The 15,777-nt window shown below is 38.8% G+C and overlaps 1 protein-coding gene across 1 annotated transcript in view; it reads left to right on the plus strand.

The window, feature by feature from the left end:
* The window catches only part of LOC150090537 (ATP-binding cassette sub-family C member 1-like), a 237,859-nt gene that overhangs the window by 181,154 nt on the left and 40,928 nt on the right, over positions 1 to 15,777 (plus strand). Inside the window, 1 exon segment of the mRNA XM_090378370.1 lies at positions 493 to 651. Coding sequence (XP_090234496.1) covers positions 493 to 651 — 159 coding nt within the window.

Consider the following 15,777-nt stretch of genomic DNA (forward strand, 5'->3'; position numbering starts at 1 on the left):
TACAATCATATAAGTTCCAGCAGCCTTTCATGTTTGGAGATTATTATTTTTAAAAAAAATGAAAAACAGTAGAAAAGGTGCTTGTGTTTTCTAAGAATCGGTGTGCTAATAGTGTATGAAGCTGGCTAGATAACTCTCTGTGAAAACGCTAATTAGAGCTTGATTGTTTTAAAAAACATTGTCTCTCACAATGAACTCTTTCAATGGACTTAATAATAACATAAAAATTGCTTACAAGACATCTACTTTGACTAAACTGTTATTTCAAAAGGGCTGAAATGTGCCCCAACCACTGATTTGCTTTTCAAATGAAAACATTGACAAAGCTTATTTCAATACAAAATGGAGGTTACAATTAAAAGCTTTTGGTGCCACAAGCAGTTTTCAATTATATACATGTCTTTAGACAAAAAAAAAAAAAAGTTAGGGAAAATGTTTTATACCCTTATATGCTTCTAACCTGTAAAATATGTTGCACCATTTCTTCTTTAGGTAGGAGTTGTTGGCAGAACAGGAGCAGGAAAATCCTCACTAGTTATGTGTCTATTTAGAGTTCTTAATCCCACTAGAGGGCATATTTTTATTGATGATGTGGATATTGCCAAAATTGATCTTCATATATTACGATCTGCATTGTCCATAATTCCCCAAGTAAGATTAGCTGACTGTAATAAACTAATATAATTAATGATTTTTTATTAAAATATTTTTAATTGTAGCAAAATATAAAAATATAGAAATATAGAAAAAATATAAAAATATAGAGAAATATATTTAAGTACAAGATCTCATCTATCTATGAGTAATATATTTGTTACCGTGTATGTGTTGATAATTTCTAATTATGTTGTAAATCTTGAGTTACATATAATAGTGTCATAGTTTGCCCCTTATTATTGTTTGCATGAACTTTTCCTCATACCTTTTTAATTGCCTTTGCTGTAATTGGTGCAAAAGCTCTTTGCTTGTGTAGCCACACTATTATTATAAACTTTGGTTATTTAACTTAACCACTGTTTAACCATACCTAAACACTTAGTGTTAATTAAATTGCATCATTATCTGTTGTTTGCATAGATTTGTATAAGTTGAGCTTCCTGATATATCTTCACAATTTTATGCATCCCTTTAGTGAAAAGAAGGTTGGACAAAAAAAAAAGAAAAAAAACAGCTATAAACTCTGTAAAATAAAATACGTTACTATTTATAGTATTTATAACAAATTATATGCTAATCATAATTTCATTAAAACTGACAAAGAAAAATTTATCTATTATGTCAGGTAAATTCTGCCAAAATTCTCACTAAGTGCTAATTATATGTATAATTTAACGTTGCTTTTGAACTATCAGTTCAATTGAAAACTAAACACAGCTAAATGATACAATAAAAATTATAACACAAATTTACAATACAAAGAATTAGAGAAATTATTAAAATAATAGGTGTTAATAGGTGTTTGCAAATTTATTCTGCAGACTAAACATGAGTTTCACCACCTCAAGCTTCTAATAAGCAAAGTTGTGGTATTACACCAGTTGATGAGAGCCATCTGCCATCTAAGATTGCCTAATAACACAGAGGGGTAGCATTCCTCTGTGTGGTGTGGACACTACACATTGACCCTGCTTACATTGGTTCACACCTGGGTGATCACCTCCTGTATACTAGGTTCAGGATTTCGGGGGTTATACCCAGGATTACTAACAGTTCCACCAGCACTAAGGTGCAAGCAGAGCTCTGTTAAATGCCAGAATTAAAAAACAAAACTGGCCCTGACTTTTGACCTTGTGATTATAGTTTCATGAAAACAGAAGAATATTTCTTGTCAGATTCAATATTCTTCTACAAAAGATTTGATAGAATTTCACCAAACACATGATTTTCATTATCTCATACTTTATCTTAGAAAGGCTTTTGATACTGTTGCACATGGAAGACTGCTGCACAAATTGGAGCAGTGTGGCATTGGAGGCAAGTTGCTGCTATGGATAAAGGGGTGGTTGAGGGGGAGAAGACAGAGAGTGGTAATCAATGGACACTGCTCATCGTGGACTAATGTTATTAGTGGAGTCCCTCAGGGTTCAGTATTGGGGCCTTTATTGTTTTCTGTATTTATAAATGATATTGATGATGGTATATCAGGCTTAATGTCCAAGTTTGCAGACGATACGAAGGTTGGCAGGGTTGTCAAGGACACTACTGACACTATGCTGCTGCAACAGGATTTGGAAAGGTTGAGCAGATGGGCTTCGAGGTGGCAAATGAAGTTTAACATTGACAAATGTAAAGTGCTACATATGGGAAACAGCAACCCCAGAGCAACGTATCAACTCTGTGGTACTACACTGACAGTGGTAGAGAATGAAAGGGACCTGGGGGTGGTGGTGCAGGCAGATATGAAGTTCTCTGAGCAGTGCAGACGAGCTGCAAGAGTAGCTCATGGTGTATTGTCAATGATATATAGGAATTTTTCTAGCAGGGATAAGGAGGTGATTATTCCCTTGTATAAGGCAATGGTCAGGCCACACCTAGAGTACTGTATACAGGCCTGGAGGCCTCATTTCAGGAAGGATGTAGAGCTGCTGGAACGAGTACAGAGAAGGGCAACTAGATTGGTGAATGGGACAAAGGGGTTCTCTTACGAAGAAAGGCTTAAGTTTTGCAAATTACAGTGTCTGGAAACTAGGCACCAGCGGGGTGATCTGATAGAGGTGTACAAAGCCTTGAATGGTTTGAGCATGCTCAATGCTGATGGGATTCTTCCTCTAGCTCAGAAAAATCACCTGAGAGGGCATAAATTCAAATTGAGGAAAGACAGATGTAGGATAGATGTGCGGAAATTTGCCTTTAGCCAGCGGGTGGTTGGTGGGTGGAACAGACTTCCATCCCTTGTCGTGGAAGTTGATAGCCTAAATAAGTTTAAGGCTCAGCTGGACAGGTATTTCGAACGAACAGAGGGGTGAAGTGGAAGTGGTTATTTTTATTTATTTATGTTACTTTTTTTTTTTTTTTTTTTTTGGCTGATGCTGCATAAGCTTGCTTTCTTGCATCAAATGCCTCTACTAATGCTAATGCTAATGCTAATAAATTAACTTTTGAACATCAGTGTAAATGCTTTATGCCAGCATGATAATACTTATCTTTTAAATATTTTGTGTTTTGTCATTCTGAATGAGAAAGGAGGCCCTATTCTATAGATTTGCACAGGGCAGACAAAGAACGGTTGTCCAGAGTGTCATAACAGAGAGAAGCATTTGTGTGGATGGGCACAATGGACCCAATTTTAACTAACTGAAAGAGGAATTGTGGGATATGTGATGCAATTTAGACCATGCTAAGAAGGAGATTGTGAAGCACAATTAAGTTATCAGTGAATCACTTTCCAGATATATGAAATTCATTTACAAGGTTACAGTGCATTAAACTCAAAGAAATTGAGAGCAAAAGCTTCAGGCATACAAGTGCTATAAAACATTGCAATACAAGGACTGACAAAATATATCAGTTCCATTTGTGAAGCAAGTCATAAGTTTCCTAGGTCATGTACTTAAAATAAAAAATCTTATAAAACGTTTTATAACTTGTATGCTTGAAGGTTTTACTTAAACTTACTTGAGTGTGAAACTGTTGGCACCATTTCACATTTCTCTTATTGTGGATATAATTCATCACAGGTGTTTTACTGAGTGTGCCTGTTTTCTGCTAGTGCAATGCCAATAATTAGTAAAACATTTCTCTGGGATTTCAAATAATGCGAATTGCAAAGAAATATCAATATACAATGTGCTTCTCCTTCTTCTTCTACTTAAGGAGCAAGAATTTTCTTTTTGAGGTACAAATGCATGAACAAGGCAAATTGCAGTGACTTATTTTCAATGAGACTTTGGCACTTTGTAACAAACTAGGTTTCTCTCATTGCTACATAATACAAAGGTGAAGATTTTGCCAGCCCAGGTACAATGGATTTTAATAAAAAATGTAAATGTTATTTGGTATTGACAAGAACTCTCAATAGGTGTGTGTGGCAGCAATTCCCTTGTAGAAGTCTAATATTTCTCATGTTTGTGTTTCTGATTTTCATGTGAGAATAGCATTAGCAGGGCACATGATGCAAGAAAACAAGCTTATATAGCATCAGCCAAAATAAAAAAAAACAGACCCTTCTCATTTCACCAATACACTTGCTCCAAATGTTTGTCTACTTCTGCCTTGAATCTGTTTAAGCTATCAACTTCTACAACGACAGATGGAAGTTTGTTCCAGCAATCAACCACCTGCTGGCTAAAGGCAAACTTCTGCACATCTATCCTACAACTGATTTCCTCAATTTGAATTAATGTCCTCTCAGGCAATTATTCTGAGCACGAGAAAGAATCCCATCAGCATTGAGCATGTTCAAACCATTCAAGGCTTTATACACCTCAATCAGATCATTCACAAGTGCCTAGTCTCAAGACACTGTAATTTGCAAAACTTAAGCCTTTCTTCATAAGAGCAATCCTTTGTTCCATTCACTAATCTTGTTGCCCTTTTCTATACTCGTTTCAACAGCACTACATCCTTCTTAAAATGAGGCCTCCAGACCTGTATACAGTACTCAAGGTGTGGCCTGTCCATTGCCTTATACAAGGGAACAATTACCTCCTCATCCCTGCTAGAAAAATTCCTGTATATCATTGACAAGACACCATGAGCTACTCTTCTCACCGTCTGCACTGCTCAGAAAATTTCATATCTGACTGAACGATTACCCCCAGGTCCTTTTCATTCTCTACCACCATCAGTGTAGTAATACCACACAGTTTACATGATATGCATATAAATTATCAAGCGACTCAGAAGCCTATGGCAGATATAAGCTAGTCTGTAACAGTTCATAATGGAGGTTAGGCAGGCGAAGGTAGATTACGAGAAATCTTGGCAAAAGATGCTAAGAAAACCAGCAAGGATTTCTTTACTTATATAAACTCTAAAAGGAAGGGGATGAATCTGATTGATCCACTTGATATCGATAGTTCGACTGTTGATGATCCTGCTCAGCTATCATGCAAACTAAATGAATATTTTGCATCTACATTCACAAATCAGGAGTTATTAAAGAAGGGAAATGCCGATTTATCAAATTGTAACAGGGTGCTTAATGAATTTGTAATAACTGAGAGCAAAGTGGAGGAGAAATTGTTGCAGTTAAACATAAGAAAAGCACCTGGGATGGATGGCATCTATCCAGTTATATTAAAGGAGGCAGCAAAGCGACTAAGCAAACCCTTAGCCATAATTATAAGAGCATCCTTGGACTCAGGGGAGGTTCCCACAGACTGGAGATGTGCAAATGTATCCCCAAATGTATTCACAAAGGGAGATCGAAGGGTGACACAAGTAATTACAGACCAGTTAGTTTAACTTTATAATGGGAGATTTTAATTTCCCAGATATTGACTGGAATTTGGGGGCTGGTCACTCACACACTAGCAGGGCTTTTGTGGATTTATTGGATGATTGTTTTCTACATCAGCATGTTCGGGAAGCAACTAGAGGGAGTAATACTCTTGATTTGATTATCAGCAGTGATTCTTCATGCATTAAGAATCTGAAGATAAATGAACCACTAGGTGGCAGTGATCACAGTGTGCTGAAGTGGGATTTACTCAAAGAGGTAACTACCATTAGGGGTAAAGGGAAAGGTTATTGCTTCCGTAAAGACGACTACGATGGACTGAGACAGTATTTAAATTCTATACAGTGGGACCAACTGATGATGTTACCAACAGCAAATTCAAAATGGGAAGCATTCAAAGAACTTATCTTGGAAGCTACTAGGCTTTACATACCAACTAAGAAATATTGTTCGAGGTTTAGGCCAAAATGGATGTCAGATGAACTAATGAGGCTTATGGCAGAGAAGAAAAATGCATGGGATACTTACAAATTAACACATGACACAGAAATTTATGATAGATACAAGTTAATATGCAACCAAGTTACAAAGGAGGTTAGGCAGGCGAAGGCAGATTACGAGAAATCCTTGGCAAGGGATGCAAAGAAAACAGCAAAGAGTTCTTTACTTATGTAAACTCTAGAAGGAAGGGGGTGAATCAGATTGGTCCACTTGATATTGATGGGTCAACTGTTGATGATCCTGCTCAGGTAGCTAACAAACTAAATGAATATTTTGCATCGACATTCACACATGAGGAGTTATTCAGCGAGGGGAATGCCAGAGGTGTATTCAACTCTAGCAGTAAACTACAGAATCTTGAAATAACTGGGAGTAAAGTGGAGGAGAAACTGTTGAAGATAAACACAAGAAAGGCACCCGGGGTGGATGGGATCTATCCAGTTATATTAAAGGAGGCAGCAAAGGAAGTAAGCAAACCCTTAGCCATAATTATGAGAGCTTCCTTGGACTCAGGGGAGGTACCCATAGACTGGAAATGTGCAAATGTGACCCCAATTCACAAAGGAGGATCAAAGGCTGACACAAGTAATTATAGACCTGTGAGCTTAACTTCTGTTCCAGGAAAATTAATGGAGGCACTGGTTAAAGAAGCACTGCAGGATCATTTAGACAAGACTTCAGTTATAGCTCGGACACAGCATGGTTTTGTTAAGGGAAAGTCTTGCCTGACCAATTTGATTGGATACTATGATGCAGTCACAAAAGAACTGGATGCAGGGAATAGCTTTGATATTATATACTTGGATCTTAGAAAGGCTTTTGATACTGTTGCACATGGAAGACTGCTACACAAATTGGAGCAGTGTGACATTGGAGGCAAATTGCTGCTATGGATAAAGGGGTGGTTGAGGGGGAGAAGACAGAGAGTGGTAATCAATGGACACTGCTCATCGTGGACTGATGTTATTAGTGGAGTCCCTCAGGGCTCAGTGTTGGGTCCATTATTGTTTTCTGTATTTATAAATGATATTGATGATGGTATATCAAGCTTAATGTCCAAGTTTGCAGACGATACAAAGGTTGGCAGGGTTGTCAAGGACACTACTGACACTATGCTGCTGCAACAGGATCTGGAAAGGTTGAGCAGATGGGCTGAGAGGTGGCAAATGAAGTTTAACATTGACAAATGTAAAGTACTACATATGGGAAACAGCAACCCCAGAGCAACGTATCAACTCTGTGGTACTACACTGACAGTGATAGAGAATGAAAGGGACTTGGGGGTGGTTGTGCAGGCAGATATGAAGTTCTCTGAGCAGTGCAGACGGGCTGCAAGAGTAGCTCATGGAGTATTGTCAATGATATACAGGAATTTTTCCAGCAGGGATAAGGAGGTGATTATTCCCTTGTATAAGGCAATGGTCAGGCCACACCTAGAGTACTGTATACAGGTCTGGAGGCCTCATTTCAAGAAGGATGTAGAGATGCTGGAACGAGTACAGAGAAGGGCAACAAGATTAGTGAATGGAACAAAGGGGTGCTCTTACGAAGAAAGGCTTAAGTTTTGCAAATTACAGTGTCTGGAGACTAGGCACCAGCGAGGTGATCTGATAGAGGTGTATAAAGCCTTGAATGGTTTGAGCATGCTCAATGCTGATGGGATTCTTCCTCTAGCTCAGAATAATCACCTGAGAGGGCATAAATTCAAATTGAGGAAAGACAGATGTAGGATAGATGTGCGGAAATTTGCCTTTAGCCAGCGGGTGGTTGGTTGGTGGAACAGACTTCCATCCCTCGTAGTGGAGGTTGATAGCCTAAATAAGTTTAAGGCTCAGCTGGACAGGTATTTTGAACGAGCAGAGGGGTGAAGTGGAAGTGGTTTTTTTTTTTTTTTTTTTTTTTTTGGCTGATGCTGCATAAGCTTGCTTTCTTGCATCAAATGCCTCTACTAATGCTAATGCTAACTTCTGTTCCGGGTAAAATAATGGAGTCACTGGTTAAAGATGCATTGCAGGATCATCTAGACAAGACTGCAGCAATAATTCAGACACAGCATGGGTTTGTTAAGGGAAGGTCTTTTCTGACAAATTTGATTGGTTATTATGATGTGGTTACAAAGGAACTGGATGCAAAAAATAATTTTGATATCATATATTTGGATTTCAGGAAAGCTTTTGGCACAGTTGCGCATGGAAGACTATTGTACAGATTGGAGCAGAATGGTATTAAGGGTAAGTTGCTACAATGGATAAAAGGATGGTTAAGTGGGAGAAGACAGAAGGTGGTAATCAATGGGTGCTGCTCTTCGTGGACTAATGTTATTAGTGGAGTCCCACAGAGTTCGGTGTTGGGTCCACTGTTTTTTTGTATATTTATCAATGATATTGATGAAGGTATATCAGGCTTAGAGTCGAAGTTTGCAGATGATACAAAGGTTGGCAGGGTTGTTAATGACAGTAATGGCAGTGTGCTACTGCAACAGGATCTAGATAAATTGGGCAGATGGGCGAAGAAGTTGGAACTGAAGTTTAACCTTGACAAATGGCAAAGTACTGCATATGGGTAGAAGTAACCCGAGAGAAAAGTACCAACTGTGTGGTACTACACTTAAGGTGGTAGAAAATGAAAAAGACCTGGGAATAATTGTGCAGTCAGATATGAAGTTTTCTGAGCAATGCAGACAGGCTGCCAGGGCAGGTCATGGGGTTTTGTCAATGATATATAGGAATTTTGCTAGCAGGGAAAAGGAGGTGATTGTTCCTCTGTATAAGGCAACGGTCGGGCCACGCCTTGAGTACTGCGTACAGGTCTGGTGGATTCATTTTAGACAGGATGTCGATTTGCTTGAGCGTGTACAGAGAAGGACAACAAGATTGGTGAGGGGAATGAAAGGATCCTCTTACCAAGAGAGGCTTAAGTTCTGCAAATTGCAGTGGCTGGATACTAGGCAACTATTCGGTGATCTGATTGAGGTGTATAAGGCCTTGAATGGGTTGAGCACGCTGAATTCTGGTGAGATCCTTCCACTTGTTCAGATTACGAACCTAAGGGGACATAAATTGAAATTAAGAAAAGACAGATGTAGAATAGATGTGCGGAAATTTGCCTTTAGCCAGCGGGTGGTTAATTGCTGGAACAAACTTCCAGCTGTCGTTGTGGAAGTTGATAGGTTGAATAAATTTAAGGAGGAACTGGACAGGCATTTGGAGGGAGTGGTGTGATTTTTTTTTTTTGGCTGATGCTGCATAAGCTCATACACTTGCTTTCTTGCATCACATGCCACTACTACTACTACTACTCAGGGGTTACTGTTTCCCATATGCAGTACTTTACATTTGTCAATGTTAAACTTCAGTTGCCACCTCTCAGCCCATCTGCTCAACTTTTCTAGATCCTGTTGCAGTAGTTTACTGTCATTAGTGTCATAAACAACCCTGCCGACCCTTTGTATTCTCTGCAAACTTGGACATTAAGCCTGATATACCATCATCAATATCATAGATGAATACAGAAAACAACAATGGACCAAACACTGAACCCTGGGGGACTCCACTAATAACATTAGTCCCCAAAGAGCAGTGTCCATTGATCATCACTCTCTCTCTTCTCCCACTCAACCATCCCTTTATCCATAGCAGCCATTTGCTCCAGTGCCACACTGCTCCAATTTGTGCAACAGTCTTCCATGTGAAACAGTATTAAAAGCCTTTCTAAGATCCAAATATATGATATCAAAATTATTCTTTGCATTCAGTTGCTTTGTGACTACATCATAGTATTCAATCAAATTGATCAGACAAGACTTCCCCTTAACAAACCCATGCTGTGTCTGAGCTATAACTGAAGTCTTGCCTAGACGATCCTGCAATGCTTCTTTAACCAGTGCCTCCATTAATTTCCCTGGAACAGAATAAACTAACAGGTCCATAATTACCTGTGTCTCCCCTTGATCCTCCTTTGTGGATTGGGGTTACATTTTCACATCTCCAATCCATGGGTACCTCCCCTAAGTCCAAAGAAGATCTCATAATTATGGCTAAGGGTTTGCTTACTTTCTTTGCTGCCTCCTTTAATATAACTGGATAGATTCCTTCCACCCCAGGTGCCTTTCTTATGTTTATCTTCATCAATTTCTTCTCCACTTTACTCTCAGTTATTACAAGATATCTATCTTATTTCGAGAGTTTAATACACGTCTGGCATTCCCCTCCTGAATCACTCCTCATGTGTGAATATAGATGCAAAATATTCATTTAATTTGTTAGCTACCTTAGCAGGATCATCAACAGTTAAACCATCGATATCAAGTGGACCAATCTGTTCCATCACAGTTTACATAAGTAAAGAACTCTTTGCTCTTTTTCTTTGCATCCTTTGCCAAAGATTTCTCGTAATCTGCCTTTGCCTGCCTAACCTCCTTTGTGACTTGGTTACAGACCAGCTTATATCTATCATAGGCTTCTGTGTCACTTGTTACTTTTTATGTATCCCATGCATTTTTTTCTCTGCCACATGTCTAATTAGTTCATCTGACATCCATTTAGGCCTAAATCTTGATCAATATTTCTTACTTGGTACAAAAAGCTTAGTAGCTTCCAAGATTAATTCTTTGAATGCTTCCTATTTTGAATTTGCTGTTGGTAACATCATCAGTTGGTCCCACCGTATAGAATTTAAATACTTTCTCAGACCACCGTATTCACCTTTGCGAAAGCAAAAACCCTTCCCTTTACCCCTGATGGTAGTTACCTCTTTGAGTAAATTCCACTTCAGCACACTGTGATCACTGCCACCTAGTGGTTCATTTATCTGCAGATCCTTAATGCATGAAGAATCACTACTGATAATCAGATCAAGAGTATTACTCCCTCTAGTTGCTTCCCAAACATGCTGCTGTAGAAAACAATCATCCAATAAATCCACAAAAGCGTTGCTAGTGTGTGAGTGATCAACCCAAATTCCAGTCAATATCTGGGAAATTAAAATCCCCCATTGTAAGACACTGATTTACTGGCCCATTCTATTTCTCTGCACAATTGCTGATTATAGTCATCAGATTCATTAGGCCTATATCACACACCTACTCTCATTTTTCCTTTCCCAGTGCTTATGTTACACCAAACAGACTCAACATTGCATTGTCCCCCAACATCAATTGGATGCACTTCCATAGATTTTATGTGTTTCTTAACTAACAGCATAATTCCGTCTCCCTTCCTGTTCTGTATATCCTTCCTGTACACACTGTACTCCCCAAATTCCAATTCTCCTCTGCTTATGTCTGTGTGACACCATGTCTCTGATATCCCAAAAATATCTGCCTTTGATGTCTTGACTAGCACTTCAAGCTCATCAAATTTATTATCTATACTCCTTGCATTGGTGTACATGCAAGTATACATGCACCTGTTTCTACTCTTTGTTACCCTAACACAGCCCATCTTTTTTATTGTTCGACTATGACTGCCAGCAGTACTGGAAATCCCCATTGCCTTCCTTTCCAGGCTACTGGCGACTCGATAGCCAGGTGGGAAGGAGCAACAGTGCCTAGCACATGCTTCTTGATTAGACCGGGGTTCGAACCCGTCACCACCAAATACGGAGGATGCGGAAAGGTCAGGGAATGACCACCGCATATCCCGGAGCAATATGGCCTTAGTTGCTAATGCTCCTAAAAACCAAAACAACACAACAACACAACACTAGGCTACTGCTCAATTGCGTTTTAATAGAAACAGTGCAAGAATCACTTTCACCGCTGCCAGCGGCTATTGTTAATCTATTAGTCCGTGTATCCCCCCCACACTAGCAGTTTTCCGATCCACATTAGTAAACATTAAAAATGTACATGAAGTAAGATTTATTAAGTGTTTTTCTATCAGTAGTTAGTTATCTATGTTCTTGTGTATTCAGACATATGCATTTGTTAGGCCTAGCCATTGCCATAAACCACCATGCAGCTGTTTAGTGTTGGTGCCTCCGTAGTCATGTGGGCAGGAGCAGCAGTGCGTAGCACATGCTTCTTGATTAGATCGGGGTTCAAGCCTGTGACCACCAAATACGGAGGATGCGGAAAGGTCAGGGAATGACCACTACATATCCCCGGAGCAATATGGCCTTAGTTGCTAATGCTCCTAAAAAAACCAAATAACAATAACAACAAGCTGTTTATTTTAATGCATTAAGTGTTAAAAGAAAGACTTGAAAAATATGTAATACAAATCATGCAAGTGAGTATTAATTGAAGTTATACTTACTTCTGGCTAGAAGCCTTTGATCATATTCCTAATTTGTAAGGGTAGTGTTGTTTTTAGTTACCAAGTACTTCAAACAAGACAAAGGTTTTTCTTTGTATATTTATAGTTTCTATATGTTGTTGCTGTGATCATGTTAGCAATACTTTGTGCATCAGCATGTTTAACTCAGCCTCTGATCAGCAGTTAATCTCATGACATTAAGCTGAAACAGAGTATTGTTACCAGGTGTTACTGAACACATTCAAGAGGTAGACAGAAGACTGTGCTGTGAAGTTTTAGCATTAGCATTAGCATTAGCAGAGGCATTTGATACAAGAAAGCAAGCTTATGCAGCATCAGCCAAAAAAAAAAAACCCACTTCCACTTCACCCCTCTGTTCGTTCAAAATACCTGTCCAGCTGAGCCTTAAACTTATTTAGGCTATCAACCTCCACCACAAGGGATGGAAGTCTGTTCCACCAACCAACCACCCGCTGGCTAAAGGCAAATTTCCACACGTCTATCCTACATCTGTCTTTCCTCAATTTGAATTTATGCCCTCTCAGGTGATTTTTCTGAGCTAGAGGAAGAATCCCATCAGCATTGAGCATCCTTAAACCATTCAAGGCTTTATACACCTCTATCAGATCACCTCGCTGGTGCCTAGTCTCCAGACACTGTAATTTGCAAAACTTAAGCCTTTCTTCGTAAGAGCACCCCTTTGTTCCATTCACTAATCTTGTTGCCCTTCTCTGTACTCGTTCCAGCAGCTCTACATCCTTTTTGAAATGAGGCTTCCAGACCTGTATACAGTACTCTAGGTGTGGCCTGACCATCGCCTTATACAATGGAATAATCACCTCCTTATCCCTGCTGGAAAAATTCCTGTATATCATTGACAATACTCCATGAGTTACTCTTGCAGCCCGTCTGCACTGCTCAGAGAACTTCATATCTGCCTGCACAACCACCCCCAAGTCCCTTTCATTCTCTACCACTGTCAGTGTAGTACCACAGAGTTGATACGTTGCTCTGGGGTTGCTGTTTCCCATGTGTAGTACTTTACATTTGTCAATGTTAAACTTCATTTGCCACCTCTCAGCCCATCTGCTCAACCTTTCCAGATCCTGTTGCAGCAGCATAGTGTCAGTAGTGTCCTTGACAACCCTGCCAACCTTTGTATCGTCTGCAAACTTGGACATTAAGCCCGATATACCATCATCAATATCATTTATAAATACAGAAAACAATAATGGACCCAACACTGAGCCCTGAGGGACTCCACTAATAACATCAGTCCACGATGAGCAGTGTCCATTGATTACCACTCTCTGTCTTCTCCCCCTCAACCACCCCTTTATCCATAGCAGCAATTTGCCTCCAATGTCACACTGCTCCAATTTGTGTAGCAGTCTTCCATGTGCAACAGTATCAAAAGCCTTTCTAAGATCCAAGTATATAATATCAAAGTTATTCCCTGCATCCAGTTCTTTTGTGACTGCATCATAGTATCCAATCAAGTTGGCCAGGCATGACTTCCCCTTAACAAAACCATGCTGTGTCTGAGCTATAACTGAAGTCTTGTCTAAATGATCCTGCAGTGCTTCTTTAACCAGTGCCTCCATTAATTTTCCTGGAACAGAAGTTAAGCTCACAGGTCTATAATTACTTGTGTCAGCCTTTGATCCTCCTTTGTGAATTGGGGTCACATTTGCACATTTCCAGTCTATGGGTACCTCCCCTGAGTCCAAGGAAGCTCTCATAATTATGGCTAAGGGTTTGCTTACTTCCTTTGCTGCCTCCTTTAATATAACTGGATAGATCCCATCTATCCAGTTTTTGATGAATGGATACTGGTTTTTATTCATATGTGGTGCTTTGAGTGTTGTTTTTAGTTGCCATTACTTCAAATGAGGTAAAGGTTTCCTTTTCATAGTGTGCACTATGTTTTTAAGGAAAGATGCCTATTTAATGGCCATGCAGTCAAGATAGTCCTTTGAATGAGTATTACCTCATGACCACATCCCTCTTCTGCATTTGTTCAAGTTTCAGTCAAGCATACACATAATCAAGCTGTTATTAAAATTATTCATTACACTCCACAATGATATACAATGAAGAGGAAAAACTTCTAAACTAAGAGGCAGTTGACATATCAGGTAACAGTTTTTAATTATTAGTTCCTAGAGCTCTCTAATGTTTTCAATGAATAAATTTGCTTTTAAGAGAAGATTGACAACTCCAATGTTTAAGGAAGCCTGAATTTAAAATAAATTCAGGCTTCCATATAAAATAAGGCTAGCCTGCCTGAAATTTATAAACTGCTTAGATGATTGCTAATATTTTTTTTTTTTTTTGTTGAGGATTGTATAGAAATATGAGGAGAAAGTTTTCAGAAAATACCCAAGTAGTAGATGTTGTATACATGGCACTTCAAAATATGTTTTTAATTAATTTTTTTTTTTTTTATGTTTGCCTTAGCCAAGAAATGCATGATACTAAAATTTGTCTTCTGTAACTGTAATTCTAAATCATATAATGAGTCGTATGTCTTTAAATAAATTGATGTTTGGTCAGTTATTTCAGTTTTGTTTGCATATACAATGGACAACAGATCAATGCATTACTAACATGTAAATATTATAAAATTATCACAGAGTTATTGTACACTAGACTTGTGTAATGCAGAAGTGGGAAACCATGTGCCAGCCATGCCCATACTATCCTAATGTCATCTCTCTCTCTCTCTCTCTCTCTCTCTCTCTCTCTCTCTCTCTCTCTCTCTCTCTCTCTCTCTCTTTAAAAATATTACCAATCTGTAATGACTCCTGATGTTGTTTCACTTTTATTCTTCATGCTTTATTTCATCTAACTGTATTGTTATTTGAAGATAATAAATACTCAAATCTACGTTGATTTTATTATTATTATTATTAGCCATATGGTGCAAGGAAGCCTGAGGCTTATGCTGCACCGGCAAAAAAAAAAAAAAATTCCCACATTACCCTGAGAGAGAGAGAGAGAGAGAGAGAGAAGTAGAAGGAAATCACCAAGAAAGCAAAAAAGAAAATAATGATGATATCCAGCTCAGGACCCTGGGTTTGCCAACCCCATACTAACAAGATGTGAGCCCCTTGAAGATAATAAACACTCAAATCTACATTGATTTAATTATGTTTATTTCCAATTTGGAAATATGTACATAATGGAGTCAAATGTTTCATGGCATTTTCTTACTTCTTCAGTAGTAGTGGCATGTGATGCAAGAAAGCAAGTGTATGAGCTTATGCAGCGTCAGTCAAAAAAAAAAAAAAATCACACTATTCCCTCCAAATGCCTGTCCAGTTCCTCCTTAAATTTATTCAACCTAGACAGATGGAAGTTTGTTCCACCTGCTGGCTAAAGGCAAATTTCCGCACATCTATTCTACACCTGTCTTTTCTTAATTTGAATTTATGCCCCCTTAGGTTCGTAATCTGAACAAATGGAAGGATCCCATCAGAATTCAGCATGCTCAACCCATTCAAGGCCTTATACACCTCAATCAGATCACCACGCAGGTGCCTAGTCTCCAGCCACTGCAATTTGCAGAACTTTAGCCTCTCTTGGTAAGAGGATCCCTTCATTCCCCTTACCAAT

This window comes from Mastigoproctus giganteus, chromosome 1, assembly GCF_048544385.1.
Source record: "Mastigoproctus giganteus isolate SK-2022 chromosome 1, ASM4854438v1, whole genome shotgun sequence".
NCBI classification, from domain to species: domain Eukaryota; kingdom Metazoa; phylum Arthropoda; class Arachnida; order Uropygi; family Thelyphonidae; genus Mastigoproctus; species Mastigoproctus giganteus.